Source organism: Symphalangus syndactylus, chromosome 11 (genome assembly GCF_028878055.3).
Source record: "Symphalangus syndactylus isolate Jambi chromosome 11, NHGRI_mSymSyn1-v2.1_pri, whole genome shotgun sequence".
NCBI lineage: Eukaryota > Metazoa > Chordata > Mammalia > Primates > Hylobatidae > Symphalangus > Symphalangus syndactylus.
The window spans coordinates 62,894,411-62,919,413 of record NC_072433.2 but is presented as its reverse complement, the minus strand read 5'-3'; the positions used below and the strand labels follow the sequence as shown (position 1 = coordinate 62,919,413).

Here is a 25,003-nt window from a genome sequence, read left to right as displayed (position 1 = left end):
AGCACATAGCAGGTGGTCAATTAATAATAAACTAGTGGCCATGTATTGGGTACTTAGTGTATTGCTAGATACTGTGCTATGTAAGCCTTCACCTTCATTCATTCATGCAGCAAAGATTTAATGAACATCTGTTTCATGACAAGCATTGTGTTTGGTGTTCAGAACACCATAATGGATAAAACATCATCTTATTTAATCCCTGGAAAAGACATTATGATGAGCCCTTTAACCCAGTTTTACAAATGAGGAAACTGAGACTTGGAAAACTAAAGTGACTTGCCCAAGGTGCTAAAAAGTAGTCAAGTCAGGAGTGGGCAGAGGCGAGACCATATTTGCCTTGGAGCAAGGGCCTGGTGGAAACCCATCTCAGAATTCGAGACTTTGTCCTGATTGGAAGCCAGAACCCAAAAGGAGCCTCTCAGGGGCCTGAACCATTGAGTCACGAATGCTCATCCCACAGACCAGCTGCATCAGATTCACCTGGGTGCTGTTTTGAATACAGATGACAAGGCCTCACATCTGACCTACTTAACCAGACATAGCTAAGCAAGAGCCCTGGGGATCTTTTTTAAAAAACCAGCCCATAGGGCCGGGTGCCGTGGCTCACGCCTGTAATCCCAGCACTTTTGGAGGCAATCCCAGCACTTTTGGAGGCCAAGGCAGGCAGATCACCCGAGGTCGGGAGTTTGAGACCATCCTGACCAACATGGAGAAACCCCGTCTCTACCAAAAATACAAAATTAGCTGGGCCTGGTGGCGCATGCCTATAATCCCAGCCATTCAGGAGGCTGAGGCAGGAGAATCACTTGAACCCGGGAGGCAGAGGTTGCAGTGAGCCAAGATCACTCCATTGCACTCCAGCCTGGGCCACAAGAGAGAAACACTGTCTCAAAAAAAAAAAAAAAAAAATCAGCTCATATGATTTTGACGAGCTGTCAGGTGGGCCTAGATCAGTGGTTCTCAATTTTGACTGTTACTAGAATTACTGAGAAGCATTTAAGAAAACATCAAAGATTCTGATTTTATTTTATTCAGAGTGGATACAGACAAGTTTCTTCCAAAAATTTACCAGGGGACTTCATGATGCAGCCAGGGATGAGAGCCAGTGGATTAGCTGATCATCCAGATCACAGAACTTTGGGAATTACCCAGATCTCAAAACCCCATATTGGGGAAAACCTTTAGAAAAGAGTTCTAAATTACTAGAAATTGGGATGGGGGTGGAAGCTGTGCCTAAATGTGCAGAATTATAGACATGGACATGTGTGTGTTCTACCAGAAAGTCCTCATACCTTGGTAAGCACTTTTGAGTGAGTTATTTAACCATTTTGAACCTCAGTTTCCTTGTCTGCAAAAGGGTTAATAATGATAGTACCTACCCCGAGGTGGTTGCAGATTACCCAAGCCAGAGCTTTCAGCACAGCACCTCACACGTGGTATTTATGAAACGGTAGTCATATTGTTGTTATACGTATTATTGGTGCTACTAACTGTTTTTACCATGGTAGTGCCACCTAGTGTTTTTACGTTTTACAGGGAGGCATCTACAGAGCACAACTGCGTGAAGACAAAGAGTCGAGACCCGCTGGCCATCTACTTCACCAGCGGAACCACCGGGGCCCCCAAGATGGTCGAGCACTCCCAGAGCAGCTACGGACTGGGTTTTGTGGCCAGCGGAAGGTACCAGAGCAGCTTGCCTAGAGGATCCAAGAACAGAAAGTGGGGAGTGGTCTGGAGGGGGTGGTGTGAGGGGAAAGGTGTCAGGAGCTGAGGTCAGAGAGCCTACAGAATTACTGAGAAGCCAATAGGAGCAGCTTAGGAAGGATCTTGATGGTTCTGGATTTTACTCTGAGTGAGGTGAAAAGACACGGGAGGTTTCTTTTTAAATCGTGGCTATATATATATATATACACACACACACACACATATATATATACACATACACATATAAACATATATATACATATATCATAAATGTACCCTTTTAACCATTTTAAGTGTACAGTTTAATGTCATTAAATACATTCACATTGTTGTGCAACCACGATCACCATCCATTTCCAGAATTTACTTTATCTTTCCAAATGAGAACTATGCCATTACCCAATAACACCCCATTACCCAATAACACCCCATTACCCTCTCCTCTCACCCCTGGTAACCTCTATTTTACTTTCAATCTCTGTGAATCTGATACTGTAGGTATTTCATGTGATTGGCATCATGCAGTCTGTCCTTTTGTTTTGCAATTTGGCTTCTTTCACTTAGCATAATGTCCTCAAGGTTCATCCATGTCATAGCAAGTGTCAAAATTTCCTTCCCTTTTAAGACTGAAAAATATTCCATTGTAGGGCTAGACCACATTTTATTTATTTTTATTTTTTATTTTATTTTTATTTTTTTTGAGACAGGGTTTTGCTCTTTTGCCCAGGCTGGAGTGCAGTGGTGCGATCTCGGCTCACTGCAACCTCTGCCTTCTGGTTTCAAGCGATTCTCCTGCCTCAGCCTCCCAGGTAGCTGGGATTACAGGTGCCTGCCACCACACCCGGCTAATTTTTGAATTTTTAGTAGAGATGGGGTTTCACCATGTTGGCCAGGGTGGTCTTGAACTCCTGACCTTGTGATCCTCCCGCCTTGGCCTCTCAAAGTGCTGGGATTACAGGCATGAGCCACTGCACCCGGCCTTGACCACATTTTAAATAATCCATTCACCTGTTGATAGACACTTGGGTAGCTTCCACATTTTGGCTATTGTCGATAATGTTGCTATAAACACTGGCATACGAGTATCTGTTAGAGTCTCTACTTTTACTTCTTTTGGGTAAACATGCAGAAATGAAATTGCTGGATCATATGGTAATTCTATGTTTAATTTTTTTTGAGAAGCGTTGGATATTTTGAGCAGAGGATTGACATAATCTAATATGTTTTTTAAAGGCTCACTCAGGATGTTGGGTTGACAATGAAACTGTAGGGGAAACAGGTAAAGAAGATGACTGGTGCATTAAGAGGCAAGCATGGTAGCTTGCCCCGGGGGCTGTAGTGGGAGAAGAGATGAGATTCTGAATGTATTTTCAACCTAGACCCAATAAGACTTGCTGACAGAATAAGTGTGGAATGAGAAGGAGGAGTCAAGGATGGCTCTAAGAGGAATGGCCTGAACAACTGGAAGCACTAAATGATTGGGGAAGAACTGTGGGATGAGCTGTCTGGTGGGAAGAAAACAGAGTTTGTTTATGGAGTTGTCAATTCGAGAGTCTTCTTAGACATCTCCATCCCCTTGTTAAAAGTGGAGATGTTGAGTGGGCATTTGGATACACATGTCTGAAGTTAATGAGAAAGATTCATGCTGAACTTATCAGTGTAAAGATAGTATTTAATACCATGAGATGGGATGAGATCAGCAAAGTGCAATATAAACTGAAAAGACAATGGGTCTCAGGACTGAGTGCCTGGGGCATTTCTGCACTGAAGGGGAAGACCAGGAGGACTCAGCAGAGGAGACTGAGAAGGGAACAGCCAATGAAAGGGGGAGAACAAGGAGTGCGTGTGTCCCAGGATTCAAGTGCATGACTGCTTTTCTGTCTTCCATGTTTGCAGACACTGTTTCTCATTCCTGGGATGCTCCTGCTTCTCTGCCTCACCTATATAATCCCTATGTATTGTTTATGTCTAACTCAAGTGTCACCTCCTCTACCAGAGCATTTCTCAGAAACCCATGTCCATCATTGCTCTGGGTTAGGTGCCTATTCTCTATAATTGCACAAGGCTTTGTGTTTAGCTCTATTAAAACATGCTCTCCAGGGGCTTCCTAGAAATTTATACTTCCTAAACTATAAGGCCCTCAAAGCAAGGCTAATCGTTCATTTCTCTATCCCTAGTGCTAAGTCCAGACTAAATGCTAAATAAATGTTGGCTAAACAAAGTGACCTTAGCACAGAGTATTGAGGTTAATTTTTTTCCCTTATGTATCACATACATTGGACTGTGAACTTTCTGGAAACTCTTTTTGTTTCTGTATTCTTAGCCTAGGGCATAGGTACATGGAAGATGCTCAATAAATGCTGGTTGAGACAACAGTTGACTTGATGGTTCTTGTTCAGGTTTCACAAGTATAAGTGAGTACCCACTGAGCAGGGCTCCAAATGTGGTGATATGGATCATACAATCCTTTTTAAAGGTAGAGTCATTGCCAAGGGTACTGACATTCTCTAATTTTTGGCAGACAGTGGGTGGCTTTGACCGAATCGGACATCTTCTGGAACACGACTGACACTGGCTGGGTGAAGGCAGCCTGGACTCTCTTCTCTGCCTGGCCTAATGGATCTTGCATTTTTGTGCATGAGCTGCCCCGAGTTGATGCCAAAGTTATCCTGAATGTAAGAGGAAAAACCAACAATACCCCATATGTGTTGGGTACAAATGAGATGAGTGGGATATAGATTTCAGGCTGCAGGAGAAAACACATGAATCAGTGAATTTAAGGCTTCTTTGGTGTGGCTCCCTGGCCTTCCATAATCTGGTTCCTGACCACCTGGTTCCCTTCAATCATTGCCTATGCTCTAGCTAGATTCCTAGATGTAAGACTATTTCGTTGCTATTTCTCCTGCGTGGGGTGCCCTTGTCTCCACCACTTTCTTCCCAGTGCTCCTGCCAAAACCCTAGATATTTGTCAAACCCTTAGGCAAAATCAGTCTATGCCTCAACTCCAAATGCTACTGTCCATGGTGCTTAACATGAGTAGTTGGCCCAACTAGAGAGTCCTGGTGACTTCTGCTCAGCCTCCCAGGGTCTTCTCATGAGGAGGGAGGAGATTGGTGCCCCCAGTCAAGACACAGGTCACCTTTCTTCCGCCCCCCACATCCTAACTGTCATTCCTTAAAATGTCAGAGGACCCTTCTGCTGTTATTATTTGTACTGAGATAAGCTGTATCACATGGTAGCTAACTGCACAGGCTGTGCCATCAGTCAAAGAGTCAGACCTGGTCTCTGATCCTACACCTTTGATTCGCTAGCTGTGTGGCCTTGGGGAAGTTGCCTAACCTCCCTGAGCTGCAGCTTCAGCCTCACCTGTAAGAAAGGGATAACATATCTCTATAGAGTTTCGCGAGAATGAAATGATACAAGGCAAAGGGGCCAGCACATCGTAGGTTCTTTTTTGAAATAATTTTTAATTTTTGTGGATACATAGTAGGTGTATATATTTATGGGGTACATGAGGTATTTTGATGTAGGCATGCAATGCATGAAAATCACATCATAGAGAATGGGGTATCCATCCCCTCAAAGCATTTCTCTTTTGTGTTACAATCTAATTATACTCTTTCAGTTATGTTAAAATGTACAATTAAGTTTTTATTGACTATAGTCACCCTGATGTGCTTTAAAATAATAGTTCTTCTTCATTCATTCTATTATTTTGGTACGAACTAACCGTCCCCATCTTTCTCCCAGCCCCCATCTACCCTTCCCAGCCTCTGGTAATCATCCTTCTAATCTCTATTTCCATGAGTTCAATTGTTTTGACTTTTAAATCTCACAAATAAGTGAGAAAATGTGAAGTTAGTCTTTATGTGCCTGGCTTATTTCACTTAACATAATGATCTCCAGTTCTACCCATGTTGCTGCAAATGACAGGACCTCATTCTTTTTTATGGATCCGTTGTGTATATGTACATTTTCTTTATCCATTCATTTGTTGATGGACACTTAGGTTGCTTCAAAACATAGTAGATTCTTTTTTTAAAAAAATTTTTTTCATAGGTTATTGGGGAACAGGTGGTGTTTGGTTACATGAGTAAGCTCTTTAGTGGTGATTGTAAGATTTTGGTGCACCCATCACCTGAGCAATATACACTGCACCCAATTTGTCATCTTTTATCCCTCACCCCCTTCCACCCTTTCCTCCAAGTCTTCAAGTCCATTGTGTCACTCTTACGCCTTTGCATCCTCATAGCTTAGCTCCCATTTATGAGGGAGAACATAAAATGTTTGGTTTTCCATTTCTGAGTTACTTTACTTAGAATAATAGTCTCCAATCTCATCCAGGTCCCTGTGAATGCCATTAATTCATTCCTTTTTATGGCTGAGTTGTATTCCATTATATATATTTATATACCACAGTTTCTTTGTCCATTTGTTGATTTATGGGCATTTGGTTGGTTCCACATTTTTGCAACTGGAAACTGTGCTGCTATAAACATGTATGTGCAAGTATCTTTTTCATATAATGCCTTCTTTTCCTCTGGGTAGATACCCAGTAGTGGGATTGCTGGATCAAATGGTAGTTCTACTTTTAGTTCTTTAAGGAATCTCCACGCTGTTTTCCACAGTGGTTGTACTAGTTTACATTCCTACCAGCAATGTAGAAGTGTTCCTTGTTCACTGTATCCATGCCAACATCTATTATTTTTTGATTTTTTGATTATGGCCATTCTTGCAGGAATAAGCTGGTATCGCATCGTGGACCAAATATAGTAGATTCTTAACCCATACTGATTGTTATCATCATGATCAAACTCATCACCACCATTATCCATATAGTGCTTGATCAGCCAATGTATGGACCTTCTCCTTGCACTGCCCCCAGCTCTCATATAGTGTTTTCATTATCTATTGCTATGTAATAAATTATACCCAAACTTAGCACTTTACACACAAGCATTTATCTCACAGTTTCTGATGGTCAGGAAGCTGGAGGCAGCTTAATGAGGGGGGTTTGGGAGCAGGGTCTCTCATGAGGTTGCAATCAAGAGGTCAGCAAGGTATTCTCATGTTCATAGCAGCATTAACAATAACTAAAAGGTGAAAGCAACACAAGTGTCCATCCACAGACGAATGAATAAACAAAATGTGGTGTATATGTACAATGGAATATTACCCAGCCTTAAAAAGGAAGGACGTCTTGTTATATGATATAACGTGGATAACCCTTGAGGACATTATGCTAAGTGAAACATGCCAGTCATACAAGGACAAATATTGTATGATTCCGCTTACATGAGATACCAAGAGTAGTCAAATTCATAGAGACAGAAAGTACAATGGTGTTTACCAGGAGTTAGGGGAGAGAGTAATGGGAAATTATTGTGTAATTGGTACAGAGTTTAAGTTTGAGAAGATAAAAATAGTTCTGGAGGTGGATGGTAGCAATGGTTGCACAACACTGTGGAAATATTTAATCCCACTGGACTATACACTTAAAAACCGTTCCAATGGGCAAATTCTATGTTGTGTGCATTTTAGCACAATAATTTTAAAGAAGATATTTGCTAGGACTGCAGTCATCTTAAGGATTGACTGAAGCTGGAAAATCGCTTAAAAATTCACTGGTGGCCGGGCGCAGTGGTTCATACCTGTAATCCCAGCACTTTGGGAGGCCAAGGCAGGTGAATCATGAGGTCAAGAGTTCAAGACCAGCCTGGCCAAGACAGTGAAACCCCATTTCTACTAAAAATACAAAAATTAGCTGGGCGTGGTGGTGGGCACCTGTAATCCCAGCTACTTGGGAGTCTGAGGCAGAGAATTGCTTGAACCCGGGAGGCAGAGGTTGCAGTGAGCTGAGATCTTGCCACTGCACTCCAGCCTGGGTGACAGAGTGAGACTCCATCTCAAAAAACAAAACAAAACAAAAACCTCACTGGTGGTTTTTAGTAGACTTCAATTTCTCACTGGGCATTTGCTAGAGTCTCCAGTTTCTCACCGTGTGCACCTGTCCATAGCATGGCTTGAGCATACTCAAAACATGGTGGCTTGCTTCCCCCCAGAACAAGGCATCCAAGAAAGGGAGAGAGAAAGAACATCCAAGACAGAAGCCATAGTCTTTGTATAACTGAATCTTGAAAGTGGTGTTCATCACCTTGGCAGTATACCATTGCTGTCACAGACCCACTTTGGTATGAGGTGAGAGGGGATTCCTTCAAAGGTGCAAATGCCAGGAAGTAGGGGTCACTGGGCACCATCTTGGCTGCTGGATTCCACACATAGTTTTCAGCTTCTCTGCTTTGGTACTGAGATTATAAAGATGCATTTGGCTCCATCTTCATGGTCTCACCCCAGTGATTCTAAGGACATCTTTCACGCTTTGTTTTTGTTTAGACTCTTTCCACATTCCCGATAACCACCCTCTGCTGTGTCCCAACCATCTTTCGGCTGCTTGTGCAGGAGGATCTGACCAGGTACAGCCCATCTATTTGGTGCTTTGAGGGCCTAAGTATGTGAATACACAGCATGGGTATCCACACACACAACTACCCTCTCATTCCAACTCTCTTTCTTTCTCTGTCTCTCCCTCTATACATTTTTCTGCCTCTCTCTTTGCCTCTCTCTCGCACACACATTTATACACATACACATTGACAAGTCAACATACCTGTAAATCTCACAGATGCCCCTCAAGAACAAGCTTCTGGCCCCCCAAAATTTGCATCCAGATGGAACTAAATAGATTTAAGGCAGACTGAAATTTTAGCACCTGAGATAGGCTTCTCCTCACACCATACACCCATGGGCTATTCTGTCAGCAGTGTGTCTGCTACTTCTGTGAGGCGAGAGAAATGATTGGACAGTTGTTAGCCACCTGTGGAGTGGGGTTTGTGGCCAGGGCTCTCAGGTCTGGTGAAACTAGCAAGCCCGCACCACAGTACATGCCCCAACTCTCAGCCTCAGACTAACCCCAGCCAACTGTTCTCTGAGCACATGCCATTGGGCACCCAAGAGAAAGGGACAAGGCACTGATGATGGCTCCATCCTGGGTGAAGCCAAAGCAACATCTTCTGGCAGAACAGGGCTAGTTGCTGGGATATGTGGAGAGAGGCCCACCATTCTTCAGTATCCACCAACCCTGACCTGTTCTCCCTCTTTTGTCCTCCCCCAAGTCATGAGGAGTCGTCCTCTCGTCTTTTCTAATCACATGAATCTACCCACCAAGTGTCCAAAAGAGGGAGTTCTTACATGCTTCTAAAAGTGAATTCTTCTCCAATATAAGAAAATCATCCCATTCATTGATCTGATGGGTGCATCTCCACATGATGATTTTGGCTGAAAGCAAGCTCCAAGTACCTTGTTAAGAACAATGTCGGGCCGGGCGCGGTGGCTCACACCTGTAATCCCAGCACTTTGGGAGGCCGAGGCGGGCGGATCATGAGGTCAGGAGATCAAGACCATCCTGGCTAACACAGTGGAACCCCGTCTCTACTAAAAATACAAAAAATTAGCCGGGCGAGGTGGCGGCCCCTGTAATCCCAGCTACTCGGGAGGCTGAGGCAGGAGAATGGTGTGAACCCTGGGGGACGGAGCCTGCAGTGAGCTGAGATCGTGCCACTGCACTCCAGCCTGGGCGACAGTGAGACTCCATCTCAAAAAAAAAAAAAAAAAAAGAACAATGTCGTTGAATGCTCTTTGGTAATAATAAGTAACTTAATCAAGCCAATTTGATCTCCCCTCTCCTCTAAGATTAAAAATGTACTTGCAATCACTGATTTTTTTTTTTGTAGTTTGGATGATTTGTTGAACAGAGAGGGCGTTTTGCAACATAATATCTGTAGGAATTTTTGGGATTCTTAGGGGGCTAATTTTTATCTTTTCAATTTTCTTTCCTTTCTTTTCCTTTTCCTTTTATTTTTATTTATTTATTTATTTTAGAGACAGAGTCTTGCTCTGTCGCCCAGGCTGGAGTGCAGTGGCATGATCTCGGCTCACTGCAACATCCGCCTCCCAGGTTCCAGCTTTCCTCCCACCTCAACCCTCTAAGTAGCTGGGACTACAGGCATGTGCCACCATACCTGGCTAATTTTTAGTATTTTTTGGTAGAGATGGGGTTTTACCACGTTGACCAGGCTGGTCTTCAACTCCTGAGCTCAAGCAATCTGCCCACCTTGGCCTCCCAAAGTGCTGGGACTACAGGTGTGAGCCATGGTGCCTGGCCTATCTTTTCAATTTCTAATTCATCTATCTATCCTTTTCAATCAGATTATTGTCCTAACCAATTTATTATCAATCAATTTTTTTCCAACTAAATTATTTTGGCCAAGTTACCTGGAACTCACCGTATTATGCCAAAACCTATTATATGAGCTTCTGATTTTATCCCAAACTCAGATAGGATGGATCTTTGAGAAATTATCTGTCCATGAGGAGCGTGGTTGCAAAGCCAGAGGATGGACTCACTTAGAGCAGATTAAAAAGCAGGGGCATCTACCCTCTAGTGCCTGTGGGTGTTTGCCTCTGGGCAGTGGCACCAGAGGGTGGGGTGGTATGAAGATCCTGACCATAGGTGGCCTTGTTTTCCTGCCTGAGAAAGGTACCAGTTTCAGAGCCTGAGGCACTGTTTGACTGGAGGAGAGGCCCTCAATCCTGACGTGAGGGAGAAGTGGAAACGCCAGACAGGCGTGGAGCTGTACGAAGGCTATGGACAGTCTGAAACAGTGAGTGCTGGAGGGGCCAGGTCCCTGCCTCAGGTCCCCTCGAGAGCCTCCTGCCTCTCCAGTTGTCACCTCCCTGAAGCTTCTCAGGGACCACCCTGCCCCCAGGGGAGAAGCTGATAACAAAATTCCATCAGCTTTCCTTCCCTTTTGATTTCCATGTGTTCTCACTTATAAGTGGGAGCAAAGCTATGAGGATGCAAAGACATATAGAGTGGTATAAAATTCTTTGGAGACTCAGAAGGAGGAAGGTGGGAGGAGGGGCGTGAGGGTAAAAAAAAACTACATATTGGGTATAATGTACACTACTCAGTTGACAGATGCACTAAAATCTCAGGATTCACCACTATAGAATTCATCCATGTTACCAAAAAATGCACGTACCCAAAAAGCTATTGAAATACACACACACACACACACACTGCTTAAAAATTAAAAAAAAGTAATTTAAAGTACTTTTACAATTATACCATGACCAGCAAACCAGCCCTCACTGCTGAAGGCATTGTTTATCTCTACCAAGACAGCCTACATCTGCCACTATTCGGAGTCCAAGATTCTAAGCAGCGTCCTCTACAGTCATCTAGGAAGAGATCTGGGGATCAACCGAGTCTTTTGGCTTAGAGATGCATTAAATTCTTTATGTCTGAGTATCCACTGGAGTGCTCCATAATTGTTTGTTGACTATGGAAAGAAAAGAAGAAAGAAAGGCAAGAAAGAGGGAAGAAAATAGGAAGAAAATGAAGAAGGAAGGGAAAGAGGAAATAAAGGAAAAAGAAAGGAAAGGAAGGAAGAAAGGAAGGGGAAAAATATGAAAGGAAGGAAGGAAATAGGGAACAAAGAAGAAGGGAGGAGGGAGGAAAATGGAGAATGAAATAACTGGGAAAGGAATGAAAAGACTTCCTTCCAGAAGAAAACAAGAAAGGGGAAAGAAAGGAAAGAAAGAGGAAAGGAAAGAAGGAAAGGAAGGAGTGAGGGAGGAAGAAAAAAGAAAAGAAAGAAGGGAGGAAGAAAGGAGAGAAATCGAGAGAAGAGAAGGGAAAGAAAGAAGAAAGTGAGGGAGGAGAAAAAAGAGGATGAGAGAAAGAGTTATCAGGCAGGGTGAGAGAAAGGCATGGCCCAGGAAAGAAGCTAAGTGGAAAGGCTCTTCTTTATCCATACTGCTTTCTCCCCAGGTTGTCGTCTGTGCCAATCCAAAAGGCATGAAAATCAAGTCTGGATCCATGGGGAAGGCGTCCCCACCCTACGATGTGCAGGTAGCAGCCTCCCCCAACTTCTGGCAAGGCCTGGCGTGGAGAGGAGGAAGACACACAGGCCTGGCTGTCATGGGCTGCTGGGCTGCTGGAGGGGCCCAGGGTGTAGACACTCATATATGCACCTCTGTGATGATCTCCTTGCCAGATTGTGGATGATGAGGGTAACATCCTGCCTCCTGGAGAAGAGGGGAATGTTGCCATCCGTATCAGACCCACCCGGCCCTTCTGTTTCTTCAATTGCTATTTGGTAAGAGATGGGGAACAGCCGTTCTCATGACGGTGACTGTGTGCTAAGCATTGTGCACCACACTTTGTAAATATCTATTTGTTTAATCCTTACAATGACTGCATGAGGTAGGTTGCTACTGTTATTGATAAAGTTCTCTTATTGATAAGGAAGACTATTATTGATAAGCTACTACAAAGGTGAAGTGACTTATCCAGCATCATGCAACTAGTACAGGCAGGACACGGGATTTAAACGTGGGTGTGTCTGAAAGAGCAAACATGTGACATGAGGGCAGCATCGTGGTTTTAATGAGGAGAAAATTGAGGTGCAGTAAAGGAAAGGAGCTTCTGAAGGTCAAACTGCAGCCAGTTGCGGTGGCTCACACCTGTAATCCCAGCACTTTGGGAGGCCGAGGAAGGTGGATCACTTGAGGTCAGGAGTTCAACACCAGCCTGGTCAACACAGTGAAACCCCGTCTCTACCAAAAATACAAAAATTAGCCAGGCATAGTGGTGTGTGCCTCTATTCCCAGCTACTTGGGAGGCTGAGGCAGGAGAATCGCTTGAACTGGGGAGGAGGAGGCTGCAGTGAGCCAAGATCACGCCACCGCACTCCAGCCTGGGCGAGAGAACGAGACTCCGTCTCAAATAATAATAATAATAATAAAATAAATAAATAAATACATAAAGGTCAAACTGCACTATTGTCAGAGCTGTCTTCAGGATTCTCTTTGTGGTTCGCTAGCAGGGCACAAACCTGGGATTTCAGTCCAAGTTTCTGGGATGATTCAGTAACTGCTTCTCTTTTGTATTCACCTTGGCTGGTGTTTATGTTGGGCTTTCTTTTCTTCACAGCTTTCTCTATAAAACTCTCAGACCTGGCTGTGCATTAGAAACATCTGGCGAGCCTCAGTTATTGCTGATGTTTGAGCCTCACCTCAGTCTAATTAAAATCAACATTTCTGATGGTGTGGATCAGTTTCCCAGGCAATTCGAATGTCAAGCCTCAGAGCCACTGCTTAATAGAAATACCATCTCATGTGTCTACTAAGCTGTCAATCAGCTACAGAATTAGAAGGAGCAGAAATAAATCAGTCCATTTCTTTTTGGAATGTTGCATTTTAGTGGTTTTTCTGTCACTACGAGAGAAATCTTCTACTTTATTTTGTTTAAAATCACAGAAACTTACAAAAACCCACAACATAGTAATCGTGCCAAGCTGAGATTATGTTAACATTTTAATGTATTTTCTGCTAATCAGTCTTGGAAACATCAGGAAATCTTTGACCCCACTGGAAAAGTGTATTCATTCGTTATTTATTGTGGACTTCGTGCTGCTGGGTGTGGAACAGGACTCTGGTACTTACTGCACTTGTACACTTTCTTTCTGGTTGTGAGATTTTTCCACTGAGTGTACTAAAGTAATTTGAAAAGTTATTTGCTAGACAAGAATCTTTAGTTTTTTTGACTGTTTCTTTCCATCACCTGTACCAACAGTTAGTTTTCTTTCCAGATCATTCCTCTTTTCTTTTTCTTTTTTTTTTTTTTTTTTTTTTTTGCAACAGTGTCTTCTCACTCTATTGCCCAGGAGTACAGTGGTGCAATCTTGGCTCACTGCACTTCTGCCTCCTGGGCTCAAGCAACTCTCGTGCTCCAGTCTCCCGAATAACTGGGACTACAGGCGCACACCACTTCACGGGGGTAATTTTGGTATTTTTAGTAGAGACAGGGTTTCGCCACCTTGGCCAGACTGGTCTGGAATTTCTGGCCTCAAGTGATCTGCCCGCCTTGGCCTCCCAAAGTGCTGGGATTACAGGCATCAGCCACAGTGCCCAGCCCAGCTCATTCTTAATTAAGAGAAAAATATTAAATCTCTTCATGGGAATCAGGAAACATGTGAAAATTATTATAGAGGATCTCAGACCAAAATTGTTCTGTGATTTTTGGTAAGCTAAGCTCATACTCCCCCCACAATAAACATAAACATTTCAGATTCACGTTGGTCATTCTCATTTAGCTGAAATTGCACGTCAGTTAAATGAATATGCCCGTATCAACTTTATATCCCATATAAGGAATGTGCTTATTTTCCTAGGGAAACAAACTGTCAAATGCACAAATATTTGTTATAGTGCTGACTGTTTATAACAGATAAAAAAGGTGGAGGGACTATCTAAATTTCTAATACCAGAAATTAGTTATGTAAAGGATTATATTATAGAATTGTGAACAAAAGCAAAAAAAAAAAAAAAAAGAAAGAAAAGGAGAAAAAGAAGAGAAAAAAAATTTAAAAAAAGAACCCAAATTTCTAACAACAGGAATTTATTCAAATATATAATATCACCACCACACAGAAATATTATGCAACTATTTAATACAATTTTTTTTGGAAGCAGGGTCTCATTCTGTCACCAAGGCTGGAGTGCAGTGGCACAATCATGGCCACTGCAGCTTTGACTTCCTGGGCTCAGGTGATCCTCCCAACTCAGCCTCCCGAGTAGCTGGAACTACAGGCACACGCCACCACACCCGGCTAATTTTTGTATTATTATTATTTTTTTTTTTGTAAAGATGGGGTTTCACCATGTTGCCTAGGCTGGTCTTGAATTCCTGGGCTCAAGTGATCCACCTGCCTCAGCCCACCAAAATGCTAGGATTACAGGCATGAGCCACCACTCCCATCCTATAGGAGTTCTTAATATATTCTTGATGTCGGTCCTTTGTTTGTTATAAGAGTTGCTAACATCTTCCTCCCTGGTTGTAGCTTATCTTTTCACTTTCTTTCACTTTCTTTAAGCTATTTTTGTTGAGCAGAAGCATTTATTTCCATGTCATGAAATCATTAAGTTTTTAAATGTTAAGGATAGTGCTTTTTGTGTCTTATAAAATCATTTTCAACTTTGGGGTAGAAAATACACATATTCAACAGTTTCTTCCAATAGTTTTATAGTTCTGCTTTTGACATTTAAGTTTATAATCCATCTGTAGTTGATATATGCATGGTATGAGATAGGGGTCTATTTTATTTTTTTCTATATGAAAAGCCAATTTGTTGAATAAATCCTCCTTTTCCCAGTTATCTGTCATGCTAATTTTGTCAGATATAAAAGTTTAATATAGGCCAGGTGTGGTGGCTCACCCCTGTAATCCTAGCATTTTGGGAGGCCAAGGCGGGTGGATCACCTGAGGTCAGAAGTTCGAGACCAGCCTGACCAATATGATGAAACCCCGTCTCTACTAAAACTACAAAAACTAGCTGTGTGTGGTGGCGGGCACCTGTAGCCCCAGCTACTTGGGAGGCTGAGACAGGAGAATTGCTTGAACCTGGGAGGCAGAGGTTGCAGTGAGCCAAGATCACACCACCGCACTCCAGCCTGGGCGATAGAGTGGGAATCCATCTCAAATAAGTAAATAAATAAATAAATAAATTTTTAAGAGTTTGATATAGTCATACATAGGTTTTGGCACTTTCTTGTATTTCCTTGATCACTTACTCTGTCCCTGCACTGATAACATAAAGTCTTATCCACAAAAGCATTACCACAAGTCTTCGTATGTGGGAGAACAATTCTATCCTTGTTATTCAACTTATTTAGAAGTGTTTTACCTATTCTTAGCCCTTTGCTCATTCATTTACATTTTAGAATCAACTTGTCAAGTTCCTTGGAAAATGTTTGCTAGCATTTTGATTACAACTGTATTGTCTATAAAACAACTTAGGGATAATTGACATCTCTATTAATTAACTCTTTGTTTTGTTTTGAGACAGAGTCTTGCTCTGTCACCCAGGCTGGAGTGCAGTGGTGTGATCTTGGCTCACTGCAGCCTCCGCCTCTCGGGTTCAAGTGATTCTCCTGCCTCAGCCTCCCAAGTAGCTGGGATTACAGGTGCCTGCTGCCACACCTGGCTAATTTTTGTATTTTTAGTAAAGATGGGGTTTCGCCATGTTGGCCAGGCTGGTCTTGAACTCCTGACATCAGGTGATCCACCCGCCTTGGCCTCCTGAAGTGCTGGGATTACAGGCATGAGCCACTGCACCAGGCCGATTAAGTCTTTCTTTCACTTTATTTATATCTTCTTTAATGTTGTGTAGAGTTTTAAGTTTTCTCCATACACATCTCAGAGATTTTGTGTTAGATGTATTTTTAGGTATTGGTAGCTTATATTTTTTCTTTTTTCTCAAAAGGTCTTTGTTGAATTGAGATATAATTTACCTACAGTAAAATTCACCCATGTTAAGTGTGTAAGTCGATGGCTTTTAACACATGTGCGCCCCTGTGTAACTGCCACCACAGTCGAATATGGAACATTTTTCACTCCCTTGACAGGCAATCCTCTCCACTCCAGACCCAGCAATTGATAAATTGTTTGTCGTCAGTATATAATAATTTTGCATTTTTAAAAAAGAACTTCGTATAAATGGAATCACAAACTATTCCAGTTTGTCTGTCTGGGTTCTTTTACTCAGTATGATGTTTCTGTAAGTCATCCGTGTGGTTCCATGTATTTTTATTGCTGAGTAGTAGCTTTTTCTTTGAAACTTTGAGAATCAGAGTTTGATTGTTTTTCTCTTTCCTCTACTCTTGCCCCACACCAATGAGCTTTTTGGTGAGCCCTTCTCCCTCCCTCCCTCCCTCCCTCCCTCCCTCCCTCCCTTCCTTCCTTCCTTCCTTCTTTCTTTTCTTTTCTTTCCTTCCCTCCTTCCTTCCTTTCTTCTTTTCTTCCTTCCTTTCTTCTTTCTTTCTTTTCCTTCCTTCCTTTTTTCTTTCTTTCTTTCTTTTCTTTCTTCCTTTCTTTTCCTTCCTCCCTCCCTCCCGTTTCTTCTCTCTTTCTTTTCTCCCTTCTCTTCCCTTCTCTTCCCTTCCCTTCCCTCCCACCTCCCCTCTCCTCCCCTCCCCTCCCCTCCCCTTCCTTTCCTTTCCTTTATTTCCTACTTGGAGTCTTTCCCTGTAGCCCAGGCTGGAGTGCAGTGGCACAATCTTGCAATCTCGTCCTGTAGCTCAGGCTGGAGTGCGGTGGTGCAATCTCGCAACCTCGCCCTATAGTCCAGGCTGGAGTGCAGTGGCACAATCTCAGCTCACTGCAACTTCTGCCTCTCAGGTTTAAGCAATTCTCCTGCCTCAGCCTCCCGAGTAGCTGGGATTACAGGCATGCACCACCACACCCAGCTAATTTTTTTATTTTTAGTAGAGACAGGGTTTCACTACGTTGGCCAGCTGGTCTTGAATTCCAGACCTCAAGTGATCCACCCACCTCAGCCTCCCACAGTGCTGGGATTACAGGCATGAGCCACCACACCCGGCCTAGCCCTTCACTTTCTACCCTCAGTGATTCCTGAATGCAAAGAGTATTCATGTGTTCTCTTGTCCTAAAAAACACAGCCAGTGACCCTGTGCCCACCCTCCTGCTTTCAACTATGCTTTCTAGACCCCCTTCTAAGGATAGTGGTGGGTGGCTGCCCTTAACCATTCGCTGGCAGCTTGATTCCAATCAAAAGATGGAAATCCCACAACTAAATAGGGCCATAGCTCCCTGTCCATTGGGGAACTCTGGGCAGCCTGGACTTTAGGAACTGCTGAACTTTCTGTTGAGTGGTCTCCAGCTTCCTACAGGGGGCTACTGGGGCAGTAACTGGCCTTAGCAGCTGTTCTCAGAGGTCCTTCACGGGTTTTCTTTGTCTTTCAGGACAATCCTGAGAAGACAGCTGCATCAGAACAAGGGGACTTTTACATCACAGGGGACCGAGCTCGCATGGACAAGGATGGCTACTTTTGGTTCGTGGGAAGAAATGATGATGTGATCAATTCTTCAAGGTCAAGCTGTCTGCACTTTCCTCCTCCCTTTGAAGTTTCATGGGGGTTGAGGGAAGCCCACTTGAAAGAGTTTGTTTTTCCCTTCCAGCTACCGGATCGGGCCCGTTGAAGTGGAAAGCGCCCTGGCAGAGCATCCTGCCGTCCTGGAGTCGGCCGTGGTCAGCAGCCCAGACCCCATCAGGGGAGAGGTAACCAGTGTACCCAAGAACATGGCCTCCTGCTTCTGTACATATTAGCACCCAGCAGAACAAGCAGGAAGGCTCAGATTGTCCTGTATTTCGCCTCCATCCATGTGCCACAAAGTTGAAATGCCACCATCAGACACACGTTGCCTTCATGTCTTTAGAGATACAATTACCCTCTAAAGGGACATAATGGGAAAACACCAACACTTTGCTTTTAAGTGGACACAACTGCATCCCAAAGAGGCTGGCTATGGGGCAGGAGATCTTAGGGGGAGGTGCAGGCTCTGTTATCCATCCTGTCTAATAAAAAGTCATCTTCTATTTGCAGATGAGGACATAGCGAGCACACCAGTCACGGCTGCTGATGGCTGTAACCTGAGAGGGATAGAATATGTATCCAAAATGACCTTGATATACCAGAAAGATGGGCCAAATTTAATAAGCTGGGCTTTCATAGGAGAAATCTTTTTTTTTTTTTTTTGAGAGAGAGTCTTGCTCTGTTGCCCAGGCTGAAGTGCCGTGGCACGATCTTGGCTCACTGCAACCTCCGCCTCCCAGGTTCAAGCGATCTTCCTGCCTCAGCGCCCCCCAGTAGCTGGGATTACAGGCACGTGTCACCACGCCTGGCTAATTTTTGTATTTTTAGTAGAGACAGGGTTTCGCCTTGTTGGCCAGGCTGGAGGTCTTAAACTCCTGACCTCAGGTGATCCACCCACCCCAGCCTCCCAAAGTGCTGGGATTACAGGCATGAGTCACTGTGCCTGGCCGGGAGAAACCAAAGTGCTGGGATTACAGGCATGAGTCACTGTGCCCGGCCAGGAGAAACCAAAGTGCTGGGATTACAGGCATGAGTCACTGTGCCCGGCCAGGAGAAACCAAAGTGCTGGGATTACAGGCATGAGTCACTGTGCCTGGCCAGGAGAAATCTTTCTGTGGGTCCTAGAGAAATGCATAGTATGGGCAAGATCAGCTTACAGGCAGACTTAGGTACTTTTCACTGGCTTACATCCAACATAATCCTAAAGCACAACAATTACCTTTTGAAAGTTAGTGCACTATCAGCCTGCATTCTCAGAAGCATGAGGACCGCAGGAGAGATTCTTGAAGTCTGGTTCTTGGACTGCTTGTAACTGTATCATCTGAGATTCTTGTTTAAAATATAGATTTGTAGACCTAAAGTCAGACTTACCGAATCATAATGGCTGGGAATGCAGCCCAGAGAATCTGCATTTTAGCCAGCCATTCTTGGCCAAGTGATTCCCCTCTAAAACCCAAAGCCATTAATATAGAATAAGGGAGGTGTGGAGTCCCACTGATGTGCTGAAGAAATCATACCTCAAACGTATGCCTAGTTCTGCATGCCGTGAGTTAACTGGGACTGTGACAAATGGCTGTGTGCTCAAATTTAATCCATGTATAGTGCTTAGAACTGAGTCTGGTGTGTAGAAAGTGCCCAACAAATGGGCCGGACACAGTGGCTCACATCTGTAATCCCAGCACTTTGGGAGGCCAAGGCGGGTGGATCACAAGGTCAGGAGATGGAGACCATCCTGGCTAACACGGTGAAACCCCGTCTCTACTAAAAATACTAAAAATTAGCCAGGTGTGGCGGTGGGCGCCTATAGTCCCAGCTACTCGGGAGGCTGAGGCAGGAGAATGGCGTGAACCCCGGGAGGCAGAGCTTGCAGTGAGCCGAGATCGCGCCACTGAGCTCTAGCCTGGGCGACAGGGTGTGACTCCGTCTCAAAAAAAAAAAAAAAAAGTGTCCAACAAATATTTAGTAGTTACAGTAGTAAGAGGAAGCTCTTTCTAAAAGCATATCTGTCTGAACATGAAATGATAATGGCCTTCCTCCCTGTGGGAAGTATGCAAGGACAGTGAGCTACCCCTTTAATAGAATACTCTTAACAGATAGGAATGCTGGAATTAATAAGCATCCAAGTGACTTTCCATTCCTAACAGAAACTATGTTCTGTTTGTTTGTGCTTGAGTCTGAGACACTTCCTCCTCCTGCCTGGCATAAGACAGCCTGCAGGAAAGATGTGGGCAGAGAGACCCAAGGTGCAGAATGTCCCTTGGGATGTCTGGAACAGAAGTGGTGCAGTTCAGGGTCTGCTGATTGCAAATGTTCATCCATGCAGACCCCCAAAGACCTAGTTCCCCTTGAAAGTGACTGCATTTTCCTCAATCCCACCTGTTCAAACTCATGCCTACCTACCTTTCTCATTAGGAAAATATGGAAGAAAATGGCCCCAGGAGTTTATGAACCTCTTTTCTCCAAAATATTTGCTTCTTAAGAGAAGCGATATTGGCTTCAAATGGTGTCATTCCAAGTATGGGGAGTAATTTGAGAAATAGGTAGGAGTTTGAAATCATCCCAGAAAGGTCAATCCTCCTAATAGTCACACCTGGAAAGGCCAGCAAAAGAAAAATTGATGTTGTTTGTGTCACTGGCTGTGCCCAAAAAAAACTAGTAGAACTTTCATGGTGCAAAGATAAATGTAGGCACTTATTCAAGGCTCACTTAAGGAGAAAAGAGTTGTTATACGAGGCCTAATCTTTTCTGGGTATTTTGTTTTCCTGCAGGTGGTTAAGGCATTTATAGTCCTTACTCCAGCCTACTCCTCTCGTGACCCAGAGGCACTAGTGCGGGAACTCCAGGAGCATGTGAAAAGGGTGACTGCTCCATACAAATACCCCAGGAAGGTAAACATCAGGGTTTCCAGGGCACAGTGATCTGGGAATCAGATGGGCACGCTCTGCCTGGGCTCCCACTCAGGGCCAGGCTCTGTGCCAGGCACTGGATATATGGAGAAACTTGTAACCCTGGCTGCTACTTCAGCTTTTTTCTGTATTTCTTCACTTGGGTTCTCCCCAAAGCACATTTTGTTCTTGCTCTAAGAACAGCCTAATCCCTACCGTAAATCAGATACAAGAGGTGGTGCCCAAATGCTATCAAAATGATCCTGTGCTCCAGGCTGCAGCTGTTTTGCCACTGGCCATTTAGGGGGAAAGCCTGAATCAGGGACGCTTTCCAAGGACAGGCAGACAGTAATGTCTCTTTCAAAACAAAAGTCTTTTTGAGAAATGATGATTTCCAAGTGTTTTTGTTTTGTTTTGTTTTGTGTTTGGTCACTAGGTGGTCTTTGTTTCAGAACTGCCAAAGACAGTTTCTGGAAAGATCCAAAGGAGTAAATTGCGAAGTCAGGAGTGGGGGAAATGAGGTGCAACCCCAGGAAGGCCCCATAGACCTCCGAAGACTCCACGAGAAACTAATGGATCACTGGTCAGCCCCCATGGGGAGCATCATCTCTTCAACCCTAAAGATGTCAAAGGCGTGCAGCTTCCAAACGGCATCCCCAGGATCACTGGGCAATGCTGGAAAGAGCAAAAGAATATCATTGGCCCTGACCACATAGATGCTGCACCGCCTAGCAAATGCTTGGTGGTTTGACTTCTCCCTCTGTCTGGGGACAGGCTCAGCATCTGCCCACTGGTCTCACTAAGAGCTTTCAGATTTCCCTCCATAGAACAGGTTACTGTAGCCTTGGGGCACTTGTGGGTACTCATTCTCTGCCAGTGGGAATGTAAAGGCTTCATCCTTTGTATGCAATCATTTGGTAAAAGTGTGCAGGAACATAAAATAAAATATCCTTTAGCTCAGAAATTCTACCTTCGGGAATCACCACAAAAGAAAAAAAATCCAAATGCAGAAAATGTGTGGTGCACTAAGATGATCACGCAGCATTAAAACTAAAAAAAAAAAAAATTAACAAATTAACATCCAAACAACAAAGAAATGATTAACAAAATTGTAGTAGATTAACTCAATAACATATGATGTGGCCATTAAAATATTTAAGAGTAGTTTAGTATGTCTTGGGAAAAGTGTAAGCTATATTAATTTTAAAAATCAGAATAAAAATATTTGCATACTGGAGAATCCCAACTCTGAAAAATAAAGGGAAAACTGTAGTTAATTGTAATTTTCCTGGAGATTGAGGAGGGAGGGAGAGAAAATAATGGATGGTAGTTTTTCTTCTTCCTTTTTCCACTACATTTCTGTATTTTCCAAGTTTTTGTACTAAGCACATACAACTATTTTAATGAAAAAGTTATGTTAAAGAAAGCACACTCTGCTTCGTGTCTAGTTCTTCCTGCACATACTCACACATCATCCCCAAAGGCTGCTGTATTATGTCTGTATTAGTCAGCATTCTCCAGAGAAAGAGAAGCAATAGGACATATATAGACATAGGAGAGGGGATTTAGGATGGGAATTGGCTCACTCGATTTTGGAGGCTGAGAAGTTCCACAATCTGCCATCTGCATGCTGGAGACCCAGGAAAGCCCATGGTATATTTCCATCTGAGTCCAAAGGCCTGAGAACCAGAAGAGCCAATGGTATAACTCCCTGTCCGAGTGCAAAGGATCGAGAACGAGGAGCTTCACCGTCTGAGGGCAAGAAAAGACAGCTGTTCTAGCCCAAAAGGAAGGAGCAAATTCCTCTTTTCTCCTTTTTCTCCTCTTCACGCCCTAATGGATTGGATGATGCCTGCCCACATGGGTGAGGGCAGATTTTCTTAGTCAATGGCTCTATCTCTAATATCACCTGCAAATGCCTCCCAGAGACACCCAGAAGTAATGTTCACAGCTATCTGGGGACTCTTAACCCAGTCAAGTTGACACCTAACATTAACCATCACAATGTCTTATCCAGGAGGGGCATAAGGACCTGCAGCCACGGCTCAGGCCTGCAAACAGGAAAGGGTGGTTCTGGGAGCAACCCTGGAGGAAAAGCAGCAGATGGAAACTGAAGCAATCCCGGTGCTGCTGACCCCACCCCCAGCACCTCCACACCCTCCAGGGAAAATTCAGCGAGCACCTACTCAGTACCGAGCTCTGAGACTGCAGTGATATACCAAAGCCAGCCTAGTCCCTACCTATGTGAGTTTTCTGGGGCTGCCATAACAAAGTACAACAGACTGGGCCATTTAAACAACAGAAATTAATGTCCTCACCGTTGTGGAGGCTGGAGGTCTAGGATCAGGGGTTGGCAAGGTTGGTTTCATTCTGAGGACGTTTCCTTGGTTTGTAGATCGCCGACTTCTCCCTTTGTCTTCACGTGGTCTTTCTTCTGTGCACATGTGTCTGGGGCCCAATCTCCTCTTCTTCTAAGGACACCTATCACGTCGTTGGATTAGGACCCACCCTCATGACCTCACTTTAACTTAATCACCTCTTTAAAAACCTTGTCTCCAAAGACAGTCACAATCTGAGGTACTGGGAGGAACTGGGGTATCTGGGGTTAGGACTTCAACATAAGAATTTGGGGAAACACATTTCAGCCCAAACCCTTGTAGAGTTTAGTCTAGTAGGAAGGTCATTATTATTTATCACAGAATAATGCAAATAAATGTACAATTGTAATGCCATGAAGAAAAGAATACATTTAAGACATAGACTGGGGGGACTGATCAAGACTTCAGGGGACTGAGGGTATCAGGGAGGCTTCTATAAGAAAGTCCCTGGACTGCGTGCAGTGGCTGATGTCTGTAACCCCAGCACTTTGGGAGGCTGAGGCGGGTGGATCACCTGAGGTCAGGAGTTCGAGACCTGCCTGGCCAACATGGTGAAACCTCGCCTTTACTAAAAATACAAATATTAGCCGGGTGTGGTGGTGTGCGCCTGTAATTCCAGCTGCTCGGGAGGCTGAGGCAAGAGAATTGCTTGAACCCGGGAGGCAGAGATTGCAGTGAGCTGAGATCACGCCACTGCACTCCAGCCTAGGTGACACAATGAAACTTCATAAATTGGCTCTGTCTAGACAGTGGGCAAGGTGAACCCACTGGGCAGTTACAATTCCCTTCCATCAAGTCCACCTGCTGGTTTTATCAGTAGCCTTTTGTCATACACAGGCTGGAGGTGAGTGAAGCTCCAAAGTCAAGTTGGGATTACTTCTGAGCATGTCACGTAACACCCTCTCCTTAAACTGTGGCTATCTGTTACCCTGGTCTCCACTTGGAGCTTCAGCCAAGATTCTGAGACAACAGAGGAATTCCCATTTAACATTCTCTTTTTTTTTTTTTTTATGTAAGTAGATGTTAGCTTTTATTTTATTTTTTTTATTTTATTTTTTTTATTATACTTTAGGGTTTTAGGGTACATGTGCACAATGTGCAGGTTTGTTACATATGTATCCATGTGCCATGTTGATTTCCTGCACCCATTAACTCGTCATTTAGCATTAGGTGTATCTCCTAATGCTGTCCCTCCCCCCTCCCCCCACCCCACAACAGTCCCTGGAGCGTGATGTTCCCCTTCCTGTGTCCATGAGTTCTCATTGTTCAATTCCCACCTATGAGTGAGAACATGCGGTGTTTGGTTTTTTGTCCTTGCGATAGTTTACTGAGAATGATGTTTTCCAGTTTCATCCATGTCCCTACAAAGGACACGAACTCATCATTTTTTATGGCTGCATAGTATTCCATGGTGTATATGTGCCACATTTTCTTAATCCAGTCTATCGTTGTTGGACATTTGGGTTGGTTCCAACTCTTTGCTATTGTGAATAGTGCCGCAATAAACATACGTGTGCATGTGTCTTTATAGCAGCATGATTTATAGTCCTTTGGGTATATACCCAGTAATGGGATGGCTGGGTCAAATGGTATTTCTAGTTCTAGATCCCTGAGGAATTGCCACACTGACTTCATTTAACATTCTCTTTCATGGGCGTCATAGCTCATTGTTATTGCTTATTATTTTAGGTTTGTTTTGCCTGTCTTTCCTAGTAGATTGTGGACTTTTCTAAATCATGGGCTAGATCATAGTCTTGTCTGTCATCCCAGTGCCAATATCAGGACCTGCTGCCTAGCAGGTATCAGTAAATAGTCATTGAATGAATGAATGAATGAAAAATAAGATACTAACTGAGGGGAATAGGGAGCTGAAGAGGCGTCAAGCAAGAATTACACCTGAAAAAATTTTCTCCCATTCTGTAGGTTGCCTGTTCACTCTGATGGTAGTTTCTTTTGCTGTGCAGAAGCTCTTTAGTTTAATGAGATCCCATTTGTCAATTTTGGCTTTTGTTGCCATTG

At 43.8% G+C, this 25,003-nt stretch overlaps 1 protein-coding gene across 4 annotated transcripts in view; it reads left to right on the top strand.

Moving 5' to 3' along the window:
* The window catches only part of ACSM5 (acyl-CoA synthetase medium chain family member 5), a 29,813-nt gene extending 7,778 nt beyond the window's left edge, over positions 1–22,035 (top strand). Inside the window, exons 5-14 of one of the 4 annotated variants that reach the window (XM_055298623.2) lie at positions 1,537–1,680; positions 4,226–4,379; positions 8,098–8,177; positions 10,301–10,424; positions 11,597–11,677; positions 11,823–11,924; positions 17,591–17,718; positions 17,807–17,906; positions 20,490–20,609; positions 21,059–22,035. In XM_055298623.2, coding sequence (XP_055154598.1) covers positions 1,537–1,680; positions 4,226–4,379; positions 8,098–8,177; positions 10,301–10,424; positions 11,597–11,677; positions 11,823–11,924; positions 17,591–17,718; positions 17,807–17,906; positions 20,490–20,609; positions 21,059–21,322 — 1,297 coding nt within the window. In that variant the 3' untranslated portion in view covers positions 21,323–22,035. The other 3 variants (XM_055298624.2, XM_055298625.2, XM_063612815.1) reach the window with 3 other exon arrangements.
* The last annotated feature ends 2,968 nt before the right edge of the window (positions 22,036–25,003 follow it).